The 19,354-nt window shown below is 35.9% G+C and overlaps 1 protein-coding gene across 10 annotated transcripts in view; it reads right to left on the minus strand.

The window, feature by feature from the left end:
• The window catches only part of NF1 (neurofibromin 1), a 222,318-nt gene that overhangs the window by 78,416 nt on the left and 124,548 nt on the right, over positions 1-19,354 (minus strand). For all 10 annotated transcript variants that reach the window (XM_084862720.1, XM_084862719.1, XM_084862717.1 and 7 more), the window contains 5 exons: positions 15,985-16,143; positions 15,144-15,241; positions 13,546-13,692; positions 10,580-10,726; positions 7,574-7,684 (listed from right to left, as the gene is read on the minus strand). In XM_084862720.1, coding sequence (XP_084718846.1) covers positions 7,574-7,684; positions 10,580-10,726; positions 13,546-13,692; positions 15,144-15,241; positions 15,985-16,143 — 662 coding nt within the window. The remainder of the gene's footprint in view (positions 1-7,573; positions 7,685-10,579; positions 10,727-13,545; positions 13,693-15,143; positions 15,242-15,984; positions 16,144-19,354) is intronic.

A 19,354-nucleotide genomic window follows, 5' to 3' on the forward strand; every position in this document is an offset into this window, starting at 1 on the left:
ATAAAGGACACTGGAGAAAGCTTACATTCTTCATCTTCAAAGAAAAAAACACTGAAAGGTAAAAAACTGCCATTTTTCTCAATGACATTTTAAAACCAAATGTAATTTTTAACATATGTTATATTTTTAGAATTAAAATTTGAGCTTTAAGTTTAAAAATAAAAGAATAGTTAAATATGCTCAACATGGGCCAGTTGTATTATCTCAACTGTGTGGCAAGGCATGGGATGTAAATACAGGCTAAAAGGAAATTAGCTGTAATTTTAAAAGGGCTCACTATTGAACTTTTGGTGTTTGTACTATGTCTTCACAGTTCACTTCTAAAATACACAAGCCTCAGACTCAGATTCAAGTTCTAGTTCTGGTCATTTTTAGATATGCATCCTCAGAGAATATGCTTTTCTATCTACGCCCATTTGTAAAATGAAAGGGGTAATTTTGAACACTTCTAAATGCACCAAAATGGTGGCATTTCCCCACTGATGGGAAGAAGGTTCCTTCATTTTTCTCCACTTTTAACAAAGCTACTAGTTCTTAAGTTTGCTTGTCATTCAAGTCTTAGACTAAATTTCTGTAAATATTTTGAAACAGGAAAATGATGTTCAAGCTGTCACTCATCAGCCTTTGCCTTCTGTCTGTTGGTAATACGTTGGAGACAACGACTACCTTGAGTTCTATGACAGTCTCCAAAAACATAAGTTTGAATTCTGAGGCAACTACAAATTTTCAAATGAACTCAGAACTCAAGAGAAGCCCCAATATTGAGGCAGACGTGACTACCAAGACAACTGCAAATCACCCAATGGCTCTGAGTCCCTCAATGATTCCAAATTCTAAAACAAACCCGAATCTCAAGACAACCTCAAAGCCCAAGACAACCTCAAAGCCCAAGACAACTGCAAATCAACCAGTAGCTCTGAATCCCTCAATGATTCCAAATTCTAAGACAGACCCGAATTTCAAGGCAACCTCAAAGCCCAAGACTCGGAAAACATCAGTGACCACAAAGACACCCACCACCATGAACATGACGACTGTGGAAAGTGGAGGCACCACCCTGAATCCAAAGGACAACATTCACTTTCTCTTCTATGTAATATTTTTGCTGTTTTGTGTGCAATGAAGCTGAAGTGGACTTGAACTGTCTGCATTCCTATCTCAGTCCTTTATCATCAGTACAGTTGGAAAAATCAAATTTATTTCAACTTCCTTCTAGGAAATTATCATTATCCTAGCTTAATTTAGTTGTTTGCAAATTTTAATTGTGTAAGCTTAATTATTACTTTAATATGGCTTCCTTCCTCATAAATGCTTTTAAAAAGCACAAAATACCAATGTTTGCAAAATTAACTGAAAATTAGATCTTTGCATTAAAAGCCTAAGAGAAGAAATGATGTTGGTGTTTAACCGAAATATGCTTCTGTGCATGTAAAAGGAATGTTGGTAGGGGATGAAGAGTAATGTGTATTGTTCTTATTTTATTTTTTCAGTGCTCTATGAAACAATACACCTGTGTCACTATATTTCATGAATGTATAATAGTAATATGTTATTACAATAAAAATGATGCTTATTCTGCGAATCCTTGTAATGCATTACATCAGCTGCTCCAACGAAAAGATTCTCTTGCCTTGAGTAAACCTTTGTTTTGTATTTCAAAGGGTCATTTGTAAATCAGATGCCTAGAATTCAGAATTCTTCCTTATAGAAAGATGCCACATAACTATTGGTGAGATTTTCATGTTATTCTACAAAGGTTAATCTAACCCCCAAACCTCGTATTGAATTTTAACAGTGATAATTATCACCCTAGTAACAGTGTAGTTGTTAAAGTTTGAAACCCAACTCTGATTCTTTAACTAGTTGTGCTACCATGAGTAAAATACATAAACCAATGGGATTCCCAAACAAACTTCGGTAATAAATTGACTACAAATAGATCACTTGGGGTCCCTGTTAGAATATATAAATTAGGCTCTACCTTTGATATTTTGATTTGGCAAACCAAAGTAGGGCCGGGAAAATGTTTGTTTGTTTGAATTCTCCAGGGCATTCTGCTAGCTAGGTTTGGGAATGACTAGCAACTGCTCTAAGTTTCAGTTTGTATACATGTCAATCACTGTTACTAACAATACCTCAGAAAGTTACTGTGAGGGTTAAGTGAAAAATCATATAATATGCAGTTTGTCTGATGCAGAGAGAGCACTCAGTAAATGTTAGCTATTACTATTACTACCACTACCCAAGAAGCAATTGCCAGGTATTTCAGTATTCAAGAGGAAGACTCTTCATTGTAACTTTTAAGTTTTATATTTTTAATTAGAGGCCGATGCACGAAATTCATGCAAGAGCAGGTCTTCTTTCCCCTGAGCTGCCGGCACAGGCTTCCCTCTGCACCCAGACCGGCTTCCCTCCGGCCGCCAGCAGGCCACCAGGGGCCCTGCTTCCCTTGCAGCCCCGGTTTCATCCGGAAGGACATCGGGTCTAATTAGCATATTATGCTTTTATTATAAATTATTCTTATAAAATAATATGTGCTCTTGGCAACAAGTCTAACAGTACAGAGATATATAACAGAAATATTATAAATGGTTCTCTACCTCCTACAATCAGACTTCCCTGAGACAATGTGAGCATTATTTAATATGTATTATTGCTCAGTCTATACAACTCTCTCTCTCTCTCTCTTTCTCTCTCTCTCTCTCTCTCTCTCTCTCTCTCACACACACACACACACACACACACACACACACACAGTACTCTGCACCTTATATATGTCAGATCATATTTCTGGGTCTTTTAAAAGCAGCATTAGAGGATTTGTTACGTTTGCCAGCACAGAACTCATTTTTCCTCATCCTGATACCAGCAATCCAACTTTCCCTTGGGAAACCCTGCTCCGTAATCTTCTCTTTTCAGTTCATGCGATTTGAGTAGGACTGGCTTCCCCACTGAGCTCCAGTCAGTAATGGGCACATAATTCAGACCTAGACAACCATGCAATTCCACCACCTCTCCTCCCCTTGCCGTAGTGGTTGCCTCAGGAATTAACATGTGACTTAAGCCAGGCCAATAAGACCAGTACTTTTGCTGTAATTACTAGGAAACAGGTGTTTTTCTACTGGGTTGTTAAGCTGGGAGAACACAAACCACTGTAACCAGTTTAGGAAGAGCTGTTTAAGAATAAAATCAGCACAAAGGAAGTAGAGTCAAGAAGCAGAGAAGACAGATGTTCTCCAGGTGACACTGTTCTAAGCACTGCATGTGGTCATGCAAGAAGCCAGTCCACCTCTTGATCTTCTTAGGTACGTGGGTCAACTGATACTCCTTTGGCTTATACAAGTATGCATTTTGCAAAATAAACTTTAATATATTGCATATTACTCCATAATAGAGACTATCAACTATCATCATTTAGTCAATAATTTCCCTTTTGAAACACAGTTAAATGGTTTTCACTCCCCCCCCCCCCCACTATAAACAACACTGCAACAATTGTCCTTTTGTCGTTATGGCACTTAAACTACCACAGGGCAGGAGCATAAGTATATGAGAGCAAATAGCAAGAAAAGATTAGACACTAACCAAGGTCAAAATTAAGGAGCCCTTTCCTTGCATACCTGAATGAACCTGGGCTTTATACGGGAGTCAATGGTGCTAAGTGACACAGCGAGAGAGATGAGATTAGTTTTATGGGAACATCCTCCAGAAGCAATGTTAAGGTGAACTGGAAGTAGTTATCTGGGGATTAGGAGTAGGAGAATAACGCTGCATTAGTACAGGTAAGAGCTAATAAGAGAATCTCCATGATGGTAGTGGGGAAATGGTTTCAAAATACATCTGCAAGGTACCTAAAATTAACATTAAACCATTAATATACAAAACAAACTAACAAACAAAAAAAACCCCAAAATTGAAACCCATACCTAAAGACAGCTCCCGATGAAGGAGTAGCACTAGGCAGTCATTTTGAATCACAAGACTGCTGGGCTAGAAGCACATTCTTGACTTAGAGACAGCCAGAATCTACCGCCTAGCCAGAACCTAGCATTACATGCTTTGCCAAACAGAGATTTATTTTTTTTAGCTGAACCACAGTTCCTTTCTGGAATTTAATACTGAGGTAATAAAGGAGTTATTAACCAGAGCTAAAGCTGAAAGGATACATAAACAGGAAAGTCATGATGTAGAGTTGAATGTTAAGTCAAGAGAGTCAAAAAGCATGATAGCCATTCTGGCTCCACCTGGGCAGAATCTGCGTGTGTGTGTGTGTGTGTGTGTGTGTGTGTGTGTGTGTGTGTGTGTGTGTTTTCTCCTCAGAATCTACTTTAATGCATCTGTTTCTTGAGGCCTATCGTCTTGAGAGAATGACTTCTTAGCAATAGTAAAGGCTTAACTAAAACAACTTAATTGATTTGTTATCAATTCATTTGTTATCACAAGATATCATTTCTAAAATCAAAATGTAGTAACTGATAGTGAAGGTAAAAGAAAGAGGGAGGAGCCAAAACCGGTTTGGCTCAGTGGATAGAGTGTCTGTGGACTGAAAGATCTCAGGTTCGATTCCGGTCAAGGGCATGTACCTTGGTTGCGGGCACATCCCCAGTAAGGGGTGTGCAGGAGGCAGCTGATCAATGTTTCTCTCTCATTGAGGTTTCTAACTCTCTATCCCTCTTTCTTCCTCTCGGTAAAAAATCAATAAAATATATCTTTAAAAAAAAAGAAAGAGGGAAGCATTTTAAATGATTAAGGTTTCTAGAATGAGAAGAGATGGGGATGATATTAAAAAAGAGAATATGGTGTGAATAAGATGATTTAAATATACAGTGAATTAAGTTTTGGACATTGTGAGTCTGAAATGTCTGTGGACTATCTGTAAGGAGATTGAAATCCACAGCTCAAAAGACTAACATATGATAGTCTAAATCACAGAATCATAGCAATATCGAAGAGAACCCAAGTGTTCTCTGACAAGTTAGCTGTACAGAGACAAAGCCCTCATTACCATCTGGCCTTGTCCAGTGAAGTACTGAGCTCTCTGCTCTGAGCACTGTGTGCTCTTCTGTCCTGGAGCCAGGGCTCACACCAGCTGAAAATGAGGCCAGGAAGAGCTCTAGGTCTAAGAAAAAAAACTGAAAGGACTGAAAATCTAAAATTGGCAGCAGAGTCATATTTTCCTGTCTGCCTCTCACATGAAGATTTTGTGACCTTTAAAATTCTGTACAGAGTATATTTGAGGTTTTCTTTTATTTTTCTTACTAGTGGCCCGGTGCACGAAATTCGTGCACATTAAAATGTAATTAATTAGAGGAAATATTTTAATATTGCTATTTTGTTTCCATCTCTTTATGCCAGTCTCTCCCAGTCTCTCTCTCTTTGTTTTTCTCAGCAGTCCTCCAAGCCTCCCTGCCTTCCTCTCTCCCTCTTCCTCTTTCCCAGTTGAGAGGAGGCAGGACCAGTGGGGGCACCTCCACCCTCTGCCTGCCCTGGGGCCTCATTCTGAGAGAGGGAAAGAAAGGGAGAAAAGGCTATGAGCTGGTAGGCGTGTGTGCAGTTGTGAGTGTGAGTGCCATGTGTGTGCATGTGTGAGTGTGAGTGCCATGTCTGTGCATGTGTGCAGTTGTGAGTGTGAGTGCCATCCCTGCCTTCCCCATCCCCACTGCCACAAGTCCCCACCCACTAGAGCCTGCTGGGCATGCAGTCTGGGCGTTAGGTTGAGCCTTCAGTCATTGTGGATGTTACAGACCCTGGCTTTTTATATTGTTTGTTTTTCAATATGACTCTGTTGCCTACAATTATAAGCTAATAAACAGTACAGCTGGGAATCCTCAGCACCCTCAAGTCACCATATTACGTAGATAGGTTTCCTGGAAATCCCAGATTTAACCCCAGAGGATGTATGCATCAGGCCCATCCTATCTTCATTTGGCCTTTCTAGATCATTATAGAGAAGGGACACAACCTTACAGTATCTGATCCTGAAGAAAATACCCTGTTTTGAGGTTTCTGAGAAATCTTTGCTTCTATTAAACTAGTAAGAATTGAAAGAGAGAGGAGGACACACATCTACTTACCTCTCTTACCAATGTTTCACTTTTCATTATTTAGCCAAATTAGGGAAAGTCAAAATACACTACTTGTATTAAAGATTAGGTTAGAATATAAATACAGTTCGTCTCAATTATAAAAATAAAAATAAATTACCTTAGGCAATTTAGACACAACAACTGAGATGAAGTTGGAGAGAAGACTTTCATGGGAAGGTGTAGAGTTGTTATTCAGGATTGTTAAAGAGGCAAGCTAAGGATAAATGCAAGTTTCTATACTTTCTTGATACACTAACAACCCAGTTCTGGGGACTTAGTCTTATCGCTATTTGAATTATCTGATTAAATGAGTTTCCCATCTTCCACCTTCCTTTCTTCACTCTTTTCCCATTATTTCTCATCCTCCATTTGTTTTTTATACACTGCCAAGTTTTTGCCCCCCATGGCTATTAAGCCTACTTGACATAATTCCTTAACTTATGTTAAATTCAGGATCTCAGAAAGAGTAATTTCTATAGCAAGCGAATAGCAAAACTAAGACTAAAGTCCTTGAGATTCCAAAGCTGATGATTTCTCTATTACATCACACTGTCTCTAAGGTTCAATTGACCACGAGTTTATGTCATGGTAAATGGAAAAAAGTAAAACTGACCAAATAATGTCACAGATGAGTTATCAAAAGAAAGACAGAATGAAGCAGAAAGAAAAACAGTGGAAGGGAAAGCAATGCAAGCATCATGTCAATTGTTAAGGAGTTCACATCATTTCCATAAAAGCTTTCTAGGAACTAGCTTTAATTGACGACAGCATGAATAAACAATCAATTTTCTAAGCTGTCACCTATGCTGTCTTTAGACAAATTTCCCACAACTTCTCTGAATTATTTGTTAAATCACACTGATGCTGTCTTAAACAACATATTACTAAAAATTCTCAGAAAGACACTTAAAAATTCATTTCTGCTTTTAAAAAAGTCACTGATTATCATGTTGTGGATATTGTTTACTTAGAATATACCTGAAAACATTAGATTCTTTGTGATTTTTTTACTCTTGGTAATTAATCCACTGTAGGTAGTATTAAAAAAAAATTGATGTAGGGCTCAGGAGGTGTGGTTCAGTGGCTGAACCAAGAGTTCACGATTCAGTTCTGGTCAGGGCACATGCCTGGGTTGTGAGCTCGATCCCCAGTAGGGGGTATGCAGAAGGCAGCTGATTAATGATTATCTCTCATCATTGATGTTTCTATCTCTCTCCCTCTCCTTTCCTATCTGAAATCAATAAAAACATTTTTTTTAAACTGATGTAGGAAAGAGAAGCCAATATAAAATAGTATGAAAAGCAATTTCTAATACATTAAGCATCATTTTGGGGCAGGATGGCTGTTTACCCAACTATATTCTCCCAGGTAAACTTGTTTTCAATTCCAGTAAAGTCAAATGATGAAAATCAAACTTGCTGTCTCTCTACATTTGCTATCATTTTTTAAAATTCTGTTAAGAGAAACTACAACATAGTATTTCTTACCTCCGTGCAACATAATAAAATATAGGATTCCCAGCTTTGGAAGTCCCAGCTTGGTAGAAAATATTTAATGTTTTCAAAGCCTTGAACTCCTCTTTTTCATGTACTTGATGCCTGCAAGAAAAAAAAGAACAGTGAGTCACAGGCTTTATATTGTCCATTGAGTACTTAGGAAAATCTACAATTAGACCAATGATAAAATATGCAAAATGACAAAATATTAAGAAAGGTAGACAGGTGTCTTCTCCCTCTCTCTGAAGGGCAACTTGACAACATGTACCAAAATTTTCAAGGTGTCATTCTTTGAACAACAAAGAGTAATTCTTATGACTAACCTAAGAAAACTAGTGGACAAGAATATTTATCATGCAATTGTTTTCAATCATGGTATTTTTTTTTTTCCAGAAAGAAGCTTTTGAGTATTTATTTATTGATTTTTAAGAATTCAGTTTATCACCTCTTTTCTGGTTTATTGATTTTGAATGAGAAAGGCCTTCCTCTGCCCATATTTTCTTCTTCATGGGAGCTGATTCTCATGACTAGTACAAGCATCTTTTTCCAGATAGTTATTTAATTGTATCACCACCATTTATTAAGAGTCCATTTTAATCTGCCTGATTCTGAATACCACTTTTATCATATACTAAATTCCCATATGGATTTATTTCTGAAGAAATCATGATTCATTTTTTATTCATTCTACTGAACACTCAGTGTGTGTCTTTAACCTGTGATTTATGTCATTCACCAACCTTGGAAAATTCTCATCTGTTGTCTCTTCAAATATTACCTCTTTACTATTCTAAGCTCTATTTCTGAAACACCAAGTAGATACATGAGACCTTCCTATTCTACCATCTAACCTCTGTTAACTTCTTTCATATTTTCCATTTCATTATGTTTCTGCCCTGACTGGATGCTAGCTCATTTGCTCAGAAATTATCTCCCAGCTATGTATTTTTTTAAATAACTTATTTTTAAAATATATTTTCTTTTACCTAATATTTCTTATATCTGGGGCATGAGGGAGAGGAGAAGTTATATTATTTCATTCCACAATGTTGCTGGTACCTGGTTAATATTTGTTTAATATTAATAGAAATATGTATATGAATGACTGGGAGACTATTTGCCAAATGTTAACTGAGTTATCTCTAAGAGGCAAAATAACAAAAATTTTTAACTTTTTTTTTAGATTTATTTTGAATAATTTAATAATTGTTATTTTTATAGTTGAGAAAATTATAAAGCTACCCTCATTAAAAAAAAGAAAAATGGGTTTTAAAGAGCATTAATGGGAACTTGCAAGAGAGCAATAATAACACATAACATTTATTAAATATTTTATATATAGTATATCAGACACTGTTCTAAGTATCTTACACATATTAAATCATTTAGTCATCAAAAGCACAAAAGATTGTTTGTAATGGAAGGTAGGGTCTTAGGTAAAAGGAGTAATTAGGTTTCCTTAAAAAAAATGATTAGGACATCATAAGGAATGTTAGGGGAAAAAAATAGGTTTATATTTTTGCATTATGTAATTTTCAATAAGACAATATGAAAGCTTTGTGTGGAAAATAGTCATTTTAATTAATAGGAATAAACATTTGTTACAGTGAGAACAATATAACAGAGCTAAACATAAACATTAAGTTAGAAAGGAGATTGTTATGAATTCATACACTTTTCAATAATATCAAACAGTTGAAATCATGTGTACAGAAATTACTATGACCTTCAGTAACTCCCCCTTATTCTTAGGGTACACGTTCCAAGAGCCTCAGTGGATGCCTGAAAACACAAGTAGTATCAAACCCTGTATCTATACTATTGTTTCTTCCTATACACACATACCTATAATAAAGTTCAATTTATAAATTATGCACAGTATGAAAAAAAACAAAATAACTAATAATGAACTAGAACAATTATAATGAAATATTGTAATAAAAGTTATGTGACTGGCTTTGTTCATTATTAAGTAAAATAAGGGTACCTGACTATGAGCACTGCACTAGTTTACCTGGTGACTGAGACAGCTACAAAGTGACAAACAGGTAGGTAGCCTACAGCATGGGTATACTAAACAAAGGGATGACTCACATCCCAGGAAGGACAGAGCAGGGCAGCACGAGATTTCATCCCACTACTCAGAACAGTGCATAATTTAAAACTTGTGAATTATTTATTCAGGAATTTTTCAATTAGTACTTTCAGTACATTTGACCACAAGTAACTGAAACTGTGGAAAGCTAAACTGTGGATAAGGGAGAATTATTGTACTTGTAATATGATTAATAACAGACACAATGCAAGGCACATTACATGTAAAATCTTATAGCAATATTGAAGTATACTAATTTTCTGAGCCTCAATCTAAATACCATTAACTTTTAGGAGGGTTCTGAAAAATGATGCAGTGTGGTATAAAGAGTTCAGTGCTTAGAACCAAAAGACCTATGAATTAGATGTGGAATCTTGGGCAAATTAATTAATTGGGCAAATTAATTCATTTTGAGCTGTATTTTTTTCTTTTTTAATATTTTAATTACAGTTTACATTCAATATTATTCTGTATTAGTTTTAGGTGTATAGCATAGTGATTAGATAATCATATACTTTACAAAGTGGTTCCCCAAATATTTCAAGTACCCACCTGGCCCCATAAATAGTTACTACAATATTACTGTATTTTCTTTAACTATAATATAAAAATAATGTTATCCATGCTTTTCTATAAGTACTAATGCAAAACACCTCAAAGCAAGATGACAAAATACTATGCAATAAGATACTATTATTTTTATAAGAAAATCAAAATAAAGCATATTTCAACAATATAAAAGTTAAGAAAAAAGTTAAATCCTAAAGCATGGCAATGTAGTTAGTTGTTAGGTACATCTTTCCTGATAATCCTCTATCAAAAATATAAACATATCGAACAGCTGGCCTACTAGTAAACCTTGCACCTCAAACAAAAAGAAAGCAATCAAGGTGGTACTTTACCTAGTCATAAATTCCTCAAACTTCGAACTGGTAAGATTAAGGCTGGACCAGTGTGTATCTGCCACAGGTTTGTGCTCTGGAGGACCCAGATATGCAAGAAGTGTTGCCATCTTATCAAAAGGTCGTCTTCCAACAGCTTTGTGATCCCTAAATATAACACACTGCTTAGAAAAATGGAGCAGTTCACATTTAGCAGTCCACATTTCTTTAGAGTGTCATTCATTGCCTTTTTTTCCATTGTCAGTTGGGGGTTTCTACTTATTTGTGAAGAGCACCAAAAAGATGTCTGAGGTTATGTTATACACTGAGACTTCTTAGATATAGGACTACTCCCACAATACAAAATTTACATAAGTAATTCTTATTTTCCTAGTATTCTTAATCTATTACCATTAAGTGGGATATTAGTAAATAAAAGTAACCTTCTGATCCACTTTTTCTCAGGATAAAAATAATCCATTTTGAGAAACAACTATGTAAGAATTAAACATGTTGTCCCTAATATATTTCTGCTTAACCAGGGTAAATATGGATTTTCAATAACTATTGAATATTTAAAACTATATGTATAATAAAAGCCTAAGCAGAATGACCAGAACAACCAGTCACTATGATGCACACTGACCACCAGGAAGGAGGCAGATGCTCACCACAGGAGCTGTCTCCTGGTGGTCAGTGTGCTCCCACAGGGGAAGTGCTGCTCAGCCAGAAGCTGAGCTCACAGCCGGCAGCACAGCAGCAGTGGTGGGAGCCTCTCCCGCCTCCGTAGCAGTGCTAAGGAACAGTGAGCGAAGTGGTAAGGAGCAGCAAGCAGATGGCAATAAGGAGCAAGGGGCCCTGGACTGTGAGAGAGATGTCTGCCAAAGAGTCCTGGACTGCGAAAGGGCACAGTCTGGGCTGAGGGACCCCCTCCATCCAGTACACAAATTTCGTGCACTGGGCCTCTAGTATAAGGATAATAAGATATTATTTCACAAACATCAAATTGGGGGGGGGGGGGGGAGAAGAAAAAAAAAGGAAAGAAAGAAAAAGAAAATGCCAAACATTGGTGAGAATGAGTATAAAGAGGAACACTCATACAGTACTTGTCAAAGTGTGGATTAGCATGTACACTTTGAAAAGCAATGTGGTGGTATCTAGTAAAGTTGAGACTCTGTATACCCCAGAATGCTGCAATTACACATCTAGGTAATACACAAGGACACAAGTATGGAATTCTTTATTACATCACTATTTAAAACAGTGAAAAACAGGAAACAAACATAAGTATCCATCAATTAGGAAATACAAAAAATAAATTGATATAGTCAGTCAATGAAATATTAGCATAAGTTAAATAAGACATATCAAATAGACTATTGTGGAAGAGACTATATTCAGTATCCTAATATATAAAAACCCAGGGGCTGTCACAACCGAAACAACCGGACAGGCAACCAAACAGCGGGCTGTGTGAGGTGACCAGGCTGGCAGGGTGTTAGTGAGGGACGACCAAACAACTGAACAGCAGGCTGCATGGGGCGACCAGGCTGGTAGAGGGGTTTGGGGGGGACACCAGGCTGGCAGGGGGGTAGTACCCCGTTTCCCCGAAAATAAGACAGTGTCTTATATTAATTTTTGCTCCCAAAGATGCGCTAAGTCTTATTTTCAGGGGATGTCTTATTTTTCCATGAAGAAGAATACGGTACACATTTATTGTTAAATGAAAAGAAAGGAAATTTATTACCTGTATACGGTAGTTGTCAACACAAACCAGACAAACTGTGAATCCTACAGTATCAAGAATTTACTCATTTATTCAATGACAATCATGTCATCATCTTCTGGAACATCATCATAACAATCCAATTCCTGAATTTCCTGGTGAATTTCTTGTGACCCCATTTCTTTCAGAATCAGTGGACCAAATCTCTCATGTTTAGCCTAGGGGGGGGGCCTTATTTTCAGGGGGATGCCTTATATTTCACTCAGAAGAAAACCTGTAAGTAGGTCTTATTTTCGGAGGATGTCTTATTTTCGGGGAAAAACGGTAACAGGCGACCAGGACAGAGGGGACATAATTGGAGGCGACCAGGCCAGTGGGGGAGGGGCAGTTAGGGGCAACCAGGTCGGCATGGGGGGGCAGTTGAGGAAGACCAGGCAGGGAGGGGAGTTAGTTAGGGGTGATCAGGCTGGCAGGCAGAGGCCGGTAGGGGTGATTAGGCTGGCAGGGGTGCAGTTAGGGGCATCAGGCAGGCAGGCGAGTAGTTAGGATCCAGTAGTCCTGGATTCTGAGAGGAATGTCTGAGTGGCAATTGGACATCCCCCAAGTGTTCCCGGATTGGAGAGGGTGCAGGCTGAGCTGAGGGGACTGCCCCTCCCGCCCCCCACGAATGTTGTGCACTGGGCCTCTAATATTTCTATAGAATTTGAAAACACATAACTGTATTTTTATATCTATGACATATGTACCTATTGTTTCTTTATTTTGTCAGTTATACAGAAAGAAGAAATATCTTTTTCTCCCAAGAAATAAAATATAAAGATCTGAAGTAATACAGCAAAACGAGTGTTAAAGCTAAGTGGTAGACATGGATCTCTATTGTAGTATGTTCTATATATCTTTTCTTTGCTGCTCTTCAGATGCCAATACTCATTGATCTTCTAGTAAATTTAAACTTCTGTCTCAAAACACATTACATGTGATAGTTTGCAAACCACAAAACCCAAAAGGCTAATTTGTTGTTTCTTAGCTTAACATTTTTTAAAAAAAACCTCTGTAGCTTGTTGATCATTTAACATGACTTACCCTTTGCCTAGATATTTTTAGAAAGTGTCTACATTTCTTTTTTCAAGCCATAATTCTAATTCTAAGATGATGCAAAGTAAAAAGCATTATTCATGACCAATAATTTTATTAGTATAAATTTAAATATACTATAGTCTTAAACAGAATTTTCAATATGCCCATGAGTGGGAAATCTTACCTGTTGCTGGAAAGATACTGGCCAATTTTCTCTTGATTATTCCAGAGTAGACGATGTAAAGCAAACACATTGCCATCACTGATGAAGGAAAGACTATGATTTACTGCATCACTTGTAGGGCAATCAGATGCTATATCAAGGAAAAACCTTCAAAAATACAAAATCATTAGAATTTTAAAAACCAGACACACTCATATCTATATCTGAATTAAATTTATATAAAGCAGCTTTATGAAGTAACTGAGATTACAAATATTGACTGTTTATTCACACGTGACTGTCACTACAAGAGAAAAGAAGGGACAAGAAGAACTATGGTTTTCTATTTCTGATACCTGGCTACAGATTCACAGTAGGCTGCGAAGTCAGACAAAAACAAAGTTTAGATGGATGAGGCCTTGGAGGGAATCCAGTAACTTACAGATAAGGAAATGGAGGCCCAGCAAGACAAAAGACCTCTCCTAAATCATATCACCTGTTAGGCCACAGCCAGGCTCAGAGCCTTGGCTCTCTTAATTTTTTATGGACAATTTGCTAGCTAGACTATGAATTCTGGGCTGACCTTCACTTTTCCCCCAATATGGTTTGCAGTCAAACAATATACCTCTTAAACTCCAATTAGAAAAAAGTTGGTATAAAGTTGGAAGAGAGTTTCACAGTCAAGCTTAAACTGTGTCAGATCAACTAGAGTCACACTAGAGTTGGGACGGAAGAATTCTGGACATTAACTTGCATTTATAAAGTCTTTTCTCATAAACTATCTCATTTGTTTCTCTAAAATCAACTCAGACAGGTAAATAAAATATAATCCCTAGTTTACAGATAAAACAACAACTCAGAAATAAACAGAAAGCAACTATTTAGTTATAGAAACCTAAAAGACTTCAAGTTTTCTAAAATCATAAAAGTTTACCAGTTATTCATGAACAAAATTGTATACATCTGCATTTTTTAGTTGAAAGAGTAACATTTTAGTTCAGATACACTTCCAAGTTGAAGTATCAAAAATATTCTAACACGTCGAAACCGGTTTGGCTCAGTGGATAGAGCATCACCCTGCAGACTGAAGGGTCCCAGGTTCGATTCCGGTCAAGGGCACGTACCTTGGTTGTGGGCACATCCCCAGTAGGGGGCGTGCAAGAGGCAGCTGATTGATGACTCGTTGATGTTTCTAACTCTCTATTTCTCTCCCTTCCTCTCTGTGAAAAATCAATAAAATATATTTTTTTAAAAATATTCTAACACAAAAAGATTGTGACTTTGCCGTTACACATTACCTATATAAACTATTTTGGTTTCAGGTTTGTTTTTTTACTAAAAGGAATCATTTCCTTCTTCCTCTGTTCCATAAAGTGGTATCCTTAAATCTTTTATTTTAGTAATATGTCAAAAATCCCTTCAGGTTTTGAAATACGGAAATCACTACCAAATTATAAAGAATATGGATTTACTACATCACTGTCTTTTACAGCAAAATAAGATTAACTATGTTCTGGACCTAGAGAGGGAAAAGAAAAAACCTTACACAAATATGTGGATTGCAGTGAAATTAAAAGTATTTGATTCAAACAGAATCAACTAAGGAGCAGGCTGCTTACCTTCGTGCTGCATCAAAGTTGCTTTTCACAAAATCATTGAAAGGCCGCATGTGCTCTTCTTTTGTGAAGAGAACATGATTGGCAATACTCTGAAGTATCTAAACAATGAAACAAGGTAATGAAGAGTCAGATTATTTATTGTACGAAGTCTACACATTTGTTAAAAAAACATGAATTTTGTCATAGATATAATTTCTACTGGTAGTTAAAATCAATTATTCCTCATTCTATAAATACTAGTTGTTTCTATTTCCCAAATATAATTCTTATATATGCATGCGAATATTTACATACATAAAAATGAATATTAAACATTTTAATGTACTTTAAAAAAATATATTTTTAATTGATTTTTTACAGAGAGGAAGGGGGAGGGATAGAGAGCTAAAAACATCGATGAGAGAGAATTATCAACCACCAGCTGCCTCTTACACACCCTCTACTGGGGATATGCCCGCAACCAAGGTACATGCCCTTGACTGGAATCGAACCTGGGACCTTTCAGTCCGCAGGCCAATGCTCTATCCACTGAGCCAAACCGGTTTCGGCTGTACTTTTTAACAAAACAAAAAAAAATCACACAGTACACATTTTGGTCTCCATTTCAGAATTTCCAGTATGACTATGTGAAAGACTATCTTAAGAAGACATTTTCTCTTGATAATAATACCCAGGTACCAGTCTAATGAATTCCTCTGTAATAAAAATAAAACAAAAGCATATAAATGAAAACTATAGGGTGTTTTGAACATAAACTCAAGAGGAAGCACAGTGAATATGAAACTCTAAAATTTTAGTTGAAACAGAAATTTAAAACAGATTATCAAAATAAATTCTTCACCTTTGACATTAACTTCAAGCCCCTTTCGATTCTAGGTGGTGGCTTTTTATCTAAAATGCCTGCTTCATATGGTGAGACAATGGCAGGATTGATGAACCTGAGGAACATGGCACTTCCTACCGCACCGATGCTGTTCTGAGGGAAGCGCTGGCTAACCACCTAGAAACAAGGAGTTGAGAGTTGAATACGTGGTTTGAATTAAAACAAGGAAATGGGGAGAAAGAACTCAAAGGTCAAACTTTAAACAAAAGCTCTGATTTTCTTCTGAACAACCCATTTCTATTTTTTCCTATTCCCAAAACATCAGTAAATAAAGCTCGTCCTTAATTCTTGCCTTCATTTTAAAACATCATAAAGGTATCTAAGAAGAAAGAAAAATCTCATTAAGTGAATTGTGTAGAAGAGACCTGAAAAAAAAGGCCTTAATTTTTTTGTTTATGATGCAGGTTTGAAGAGTAACAAAAGCAGACCAAATTTCCACTGATTAATAAGACATGAGCGTACAGTCAACTTGTAAGACATGGCTAAGTTTTCAACAGCACACCCCTTAAACATCTAACACCTAGTAGTACATACTTACGTTTTGTTGTGTACCAGGTATAATTAAATTTCTTGAGCAAAATGCTTTCCATGTACAAAACAAAACTTAATTTTCTTAGATTCCTATCAAGAGAAAAAACTGACTTACAAGTAACATTATTACCAGTTCCTTTCTTCATCAGAATGCTATATAATGCAAGGACCTGCCTATCATTTAAACCATGGAAGAATAGGAATTCTTGGGACATAAAAGAAAAAAGGATCCCACCAGCAGAAAAGAGAACCTTTACGTGTACCTCAACTTATAAATCTGTCAAGTATATACATAAAAAAGGTAAGAGTTCAAGAAATGGTTGCCCATACTGGAAAGCAATGTGAGCCCAATATTTTAAATGAATTTATTTTCTCTTTATAAACATTCTACTTCGAAGGTAAAGTAATAGATTTGGAAAGTTTATGAAACTGGCTCAGCTCTAATAATTGAAATGTAAATTTCAATTATCTTGAAATTTACATTTTTTACAGATACAACTTTTCTTGCTTAGTATGGCTAGCTGCTGCTTAAGCAAAGCCACTATAAGGGCAAAGCCACATCACTCTATTTGGCATTCTGGGATTCCAGGGGCGAAGCTACATTTCAAAGGATACTGGGGGAAATGAAAAAAGGGATTTATGTGCAGAATCTCATATAACTCTGATTATCTTCACAATGCCTCAGTGAAGTAAGACATCTTCTCATGAATTCACATGGCTCAATGAACCCAGATTAACTCTGGAAAGAATAAGGATGATTTCATTCCATTCTATTCCCTTTAGTGCTTTGGTGGTATACATTTTAAATGTGTTTTTATTCACTGCCTAAAATCTCAAAATACTTTTCTATTATATCTGATCGGGAATTACTAAAAATTAAAAAATGATATTTTAAGCCAAAGAAAATCTTTGTGAAGAGGTGAGAACAGAGGTGAGTTATAAGGAATGCTCTCCTTCATTTATGCTATGTAGCTTAGAAAGCTTTTCTTGTGTTATAGTGCTTGGTGACACTGCATGAAGAACCTTACACTTACATAAGGAGAAACTGGTGAAAGCAGCTAAATATAACAGCCTTGGTAGAATGTCTTTCAAATCAAAATACTGTTTAGGTTATTTTTAGCTGAAATACAGTTTTAGAAGTAAAAGTAAGAAGACTATTCAAGTGCTTTCACAGTCCCGTACAGTGCTTTAACCCTTGGAAGAATAGGAATGGAAAAAAATGAACATATTCTACACACAGACAAAATTCTTCATATAGTTTCAGAATATTCACGGACCACCACTGCTACTGAGAGGTTCTTTTAGAACCCCGCCCCCAAATTTAATTTTAAAACAGAGGAAACATGTCAACAAACCTGCAAAATGTTAAAGCCTTTAAGGAGGGAGTGAGCAAGAAGAGGATTAGAAACTGTTTTATATTCAACTTCAAACAGATTGTTGCTATTGTTTTTAAATCAGTATATATTAAGTTTAATCTATTAAAATCAATCCTGAAATGGTTTTTTAAAGCTAAAAGATATAGCTTGGTTTCCAGAGAACCAGTTAATTTATAAAATACTAACCTGCTGTGAAAGTATCTTTAAAAAATCAGTAATTTACGAGCACATCAAGAGTTCTTTTTATTGATAAATACATTTTGAAAGTAGCTATTTACTGGTTTTCTCTAGGACAAAAAAAATTTTAACATATGACTCACATTTATACCTGATTTATACTTAACACTACTCAGTATCAGAATTTAATGAAAACGTGAGTAAATTACTTCCCAAAAGAAGAATATACAAAAGTACTATACATTCACTATCTTCCACATCTCCAAAATAATTCATTTCAAAACTCAAAGAATCCACACATCAGAAACACACATTATTTCATGTATCATCTAATTATGAATCTCACTGATGATAGTATCACTATATTTTAAAACTAAAACTTGATAAAATATAATCAATATCAATACATATTTCTTTCTTTCACCACTAATTAACACCAATATAGTTTTACCTCATAGTATACATATACTCATTTGTTTTCTTCATCTGTAAAAATCTAATTTGGATCCAAAAGACATTTTACATAAAGGTCAAAGTTGGGCTAGCCTATTTGCTGGAACCAGTTATCATTCAAATATCGACTTTATCCCCCTAGTGAAAACTGAACTACATGTTACAAATAAATGCAGTCCTAAACTATATATTAGCAAGAGGATTGCTATCCCTACATACTTAATTACCTGAGTTAGGGAGGCAATTAACTTCTCAATTATACATTATATATTTGATTATAATAAACAGAATTACCTATAACAGGATTATACAGCTATATTTCTCTATATATTTTACATATTCCAATCCATGATACACATACCCCAAGAGAAAGCTTGCTTTTAAAAGATCTTTAGATTCTGTTAAGCCATAACTCCATAAGTCAGCATTTTAAATTTATATTGACTATACTGTCTTCATACTTGGGAACATGTGCTAAAATATCTCAAATTACCAATTATATTCCCTTTGTTTCCATGAGGACCTCATATCACCTGTGCTGAGAAACACATTCCAAAATTGGTGTCACTCAAACACTTAAGCAAACAAAACAAAAAAAATCTGAAAATAACACTAGAAAAAAAACAAAACACATTTCAAAGAACAATTTTAGACAAATCTTAATAAATAGAGCAATGTTAGGAAGGCTAGAAAACATGCTCTAGATAGAAACACAGAAAGCCTGGATTTTAATTTATGTGATACACTACACAATGGCATTAGTAAAACACTGAACAAGAGTGTTAGAAACA

This window comes from Pipistrellus hanaki, assembly GCF_964339955.1.
Source record: "Pipistrellus hanaki genome assembly, chromosome: 16".
Taxonomy (NCBI): Eukaryota; Metazoa; Chordata; class Mammalia; order Chiroptera; family Vespertilionidae; genus Pipistrellus; species Pipistrellus hanaki.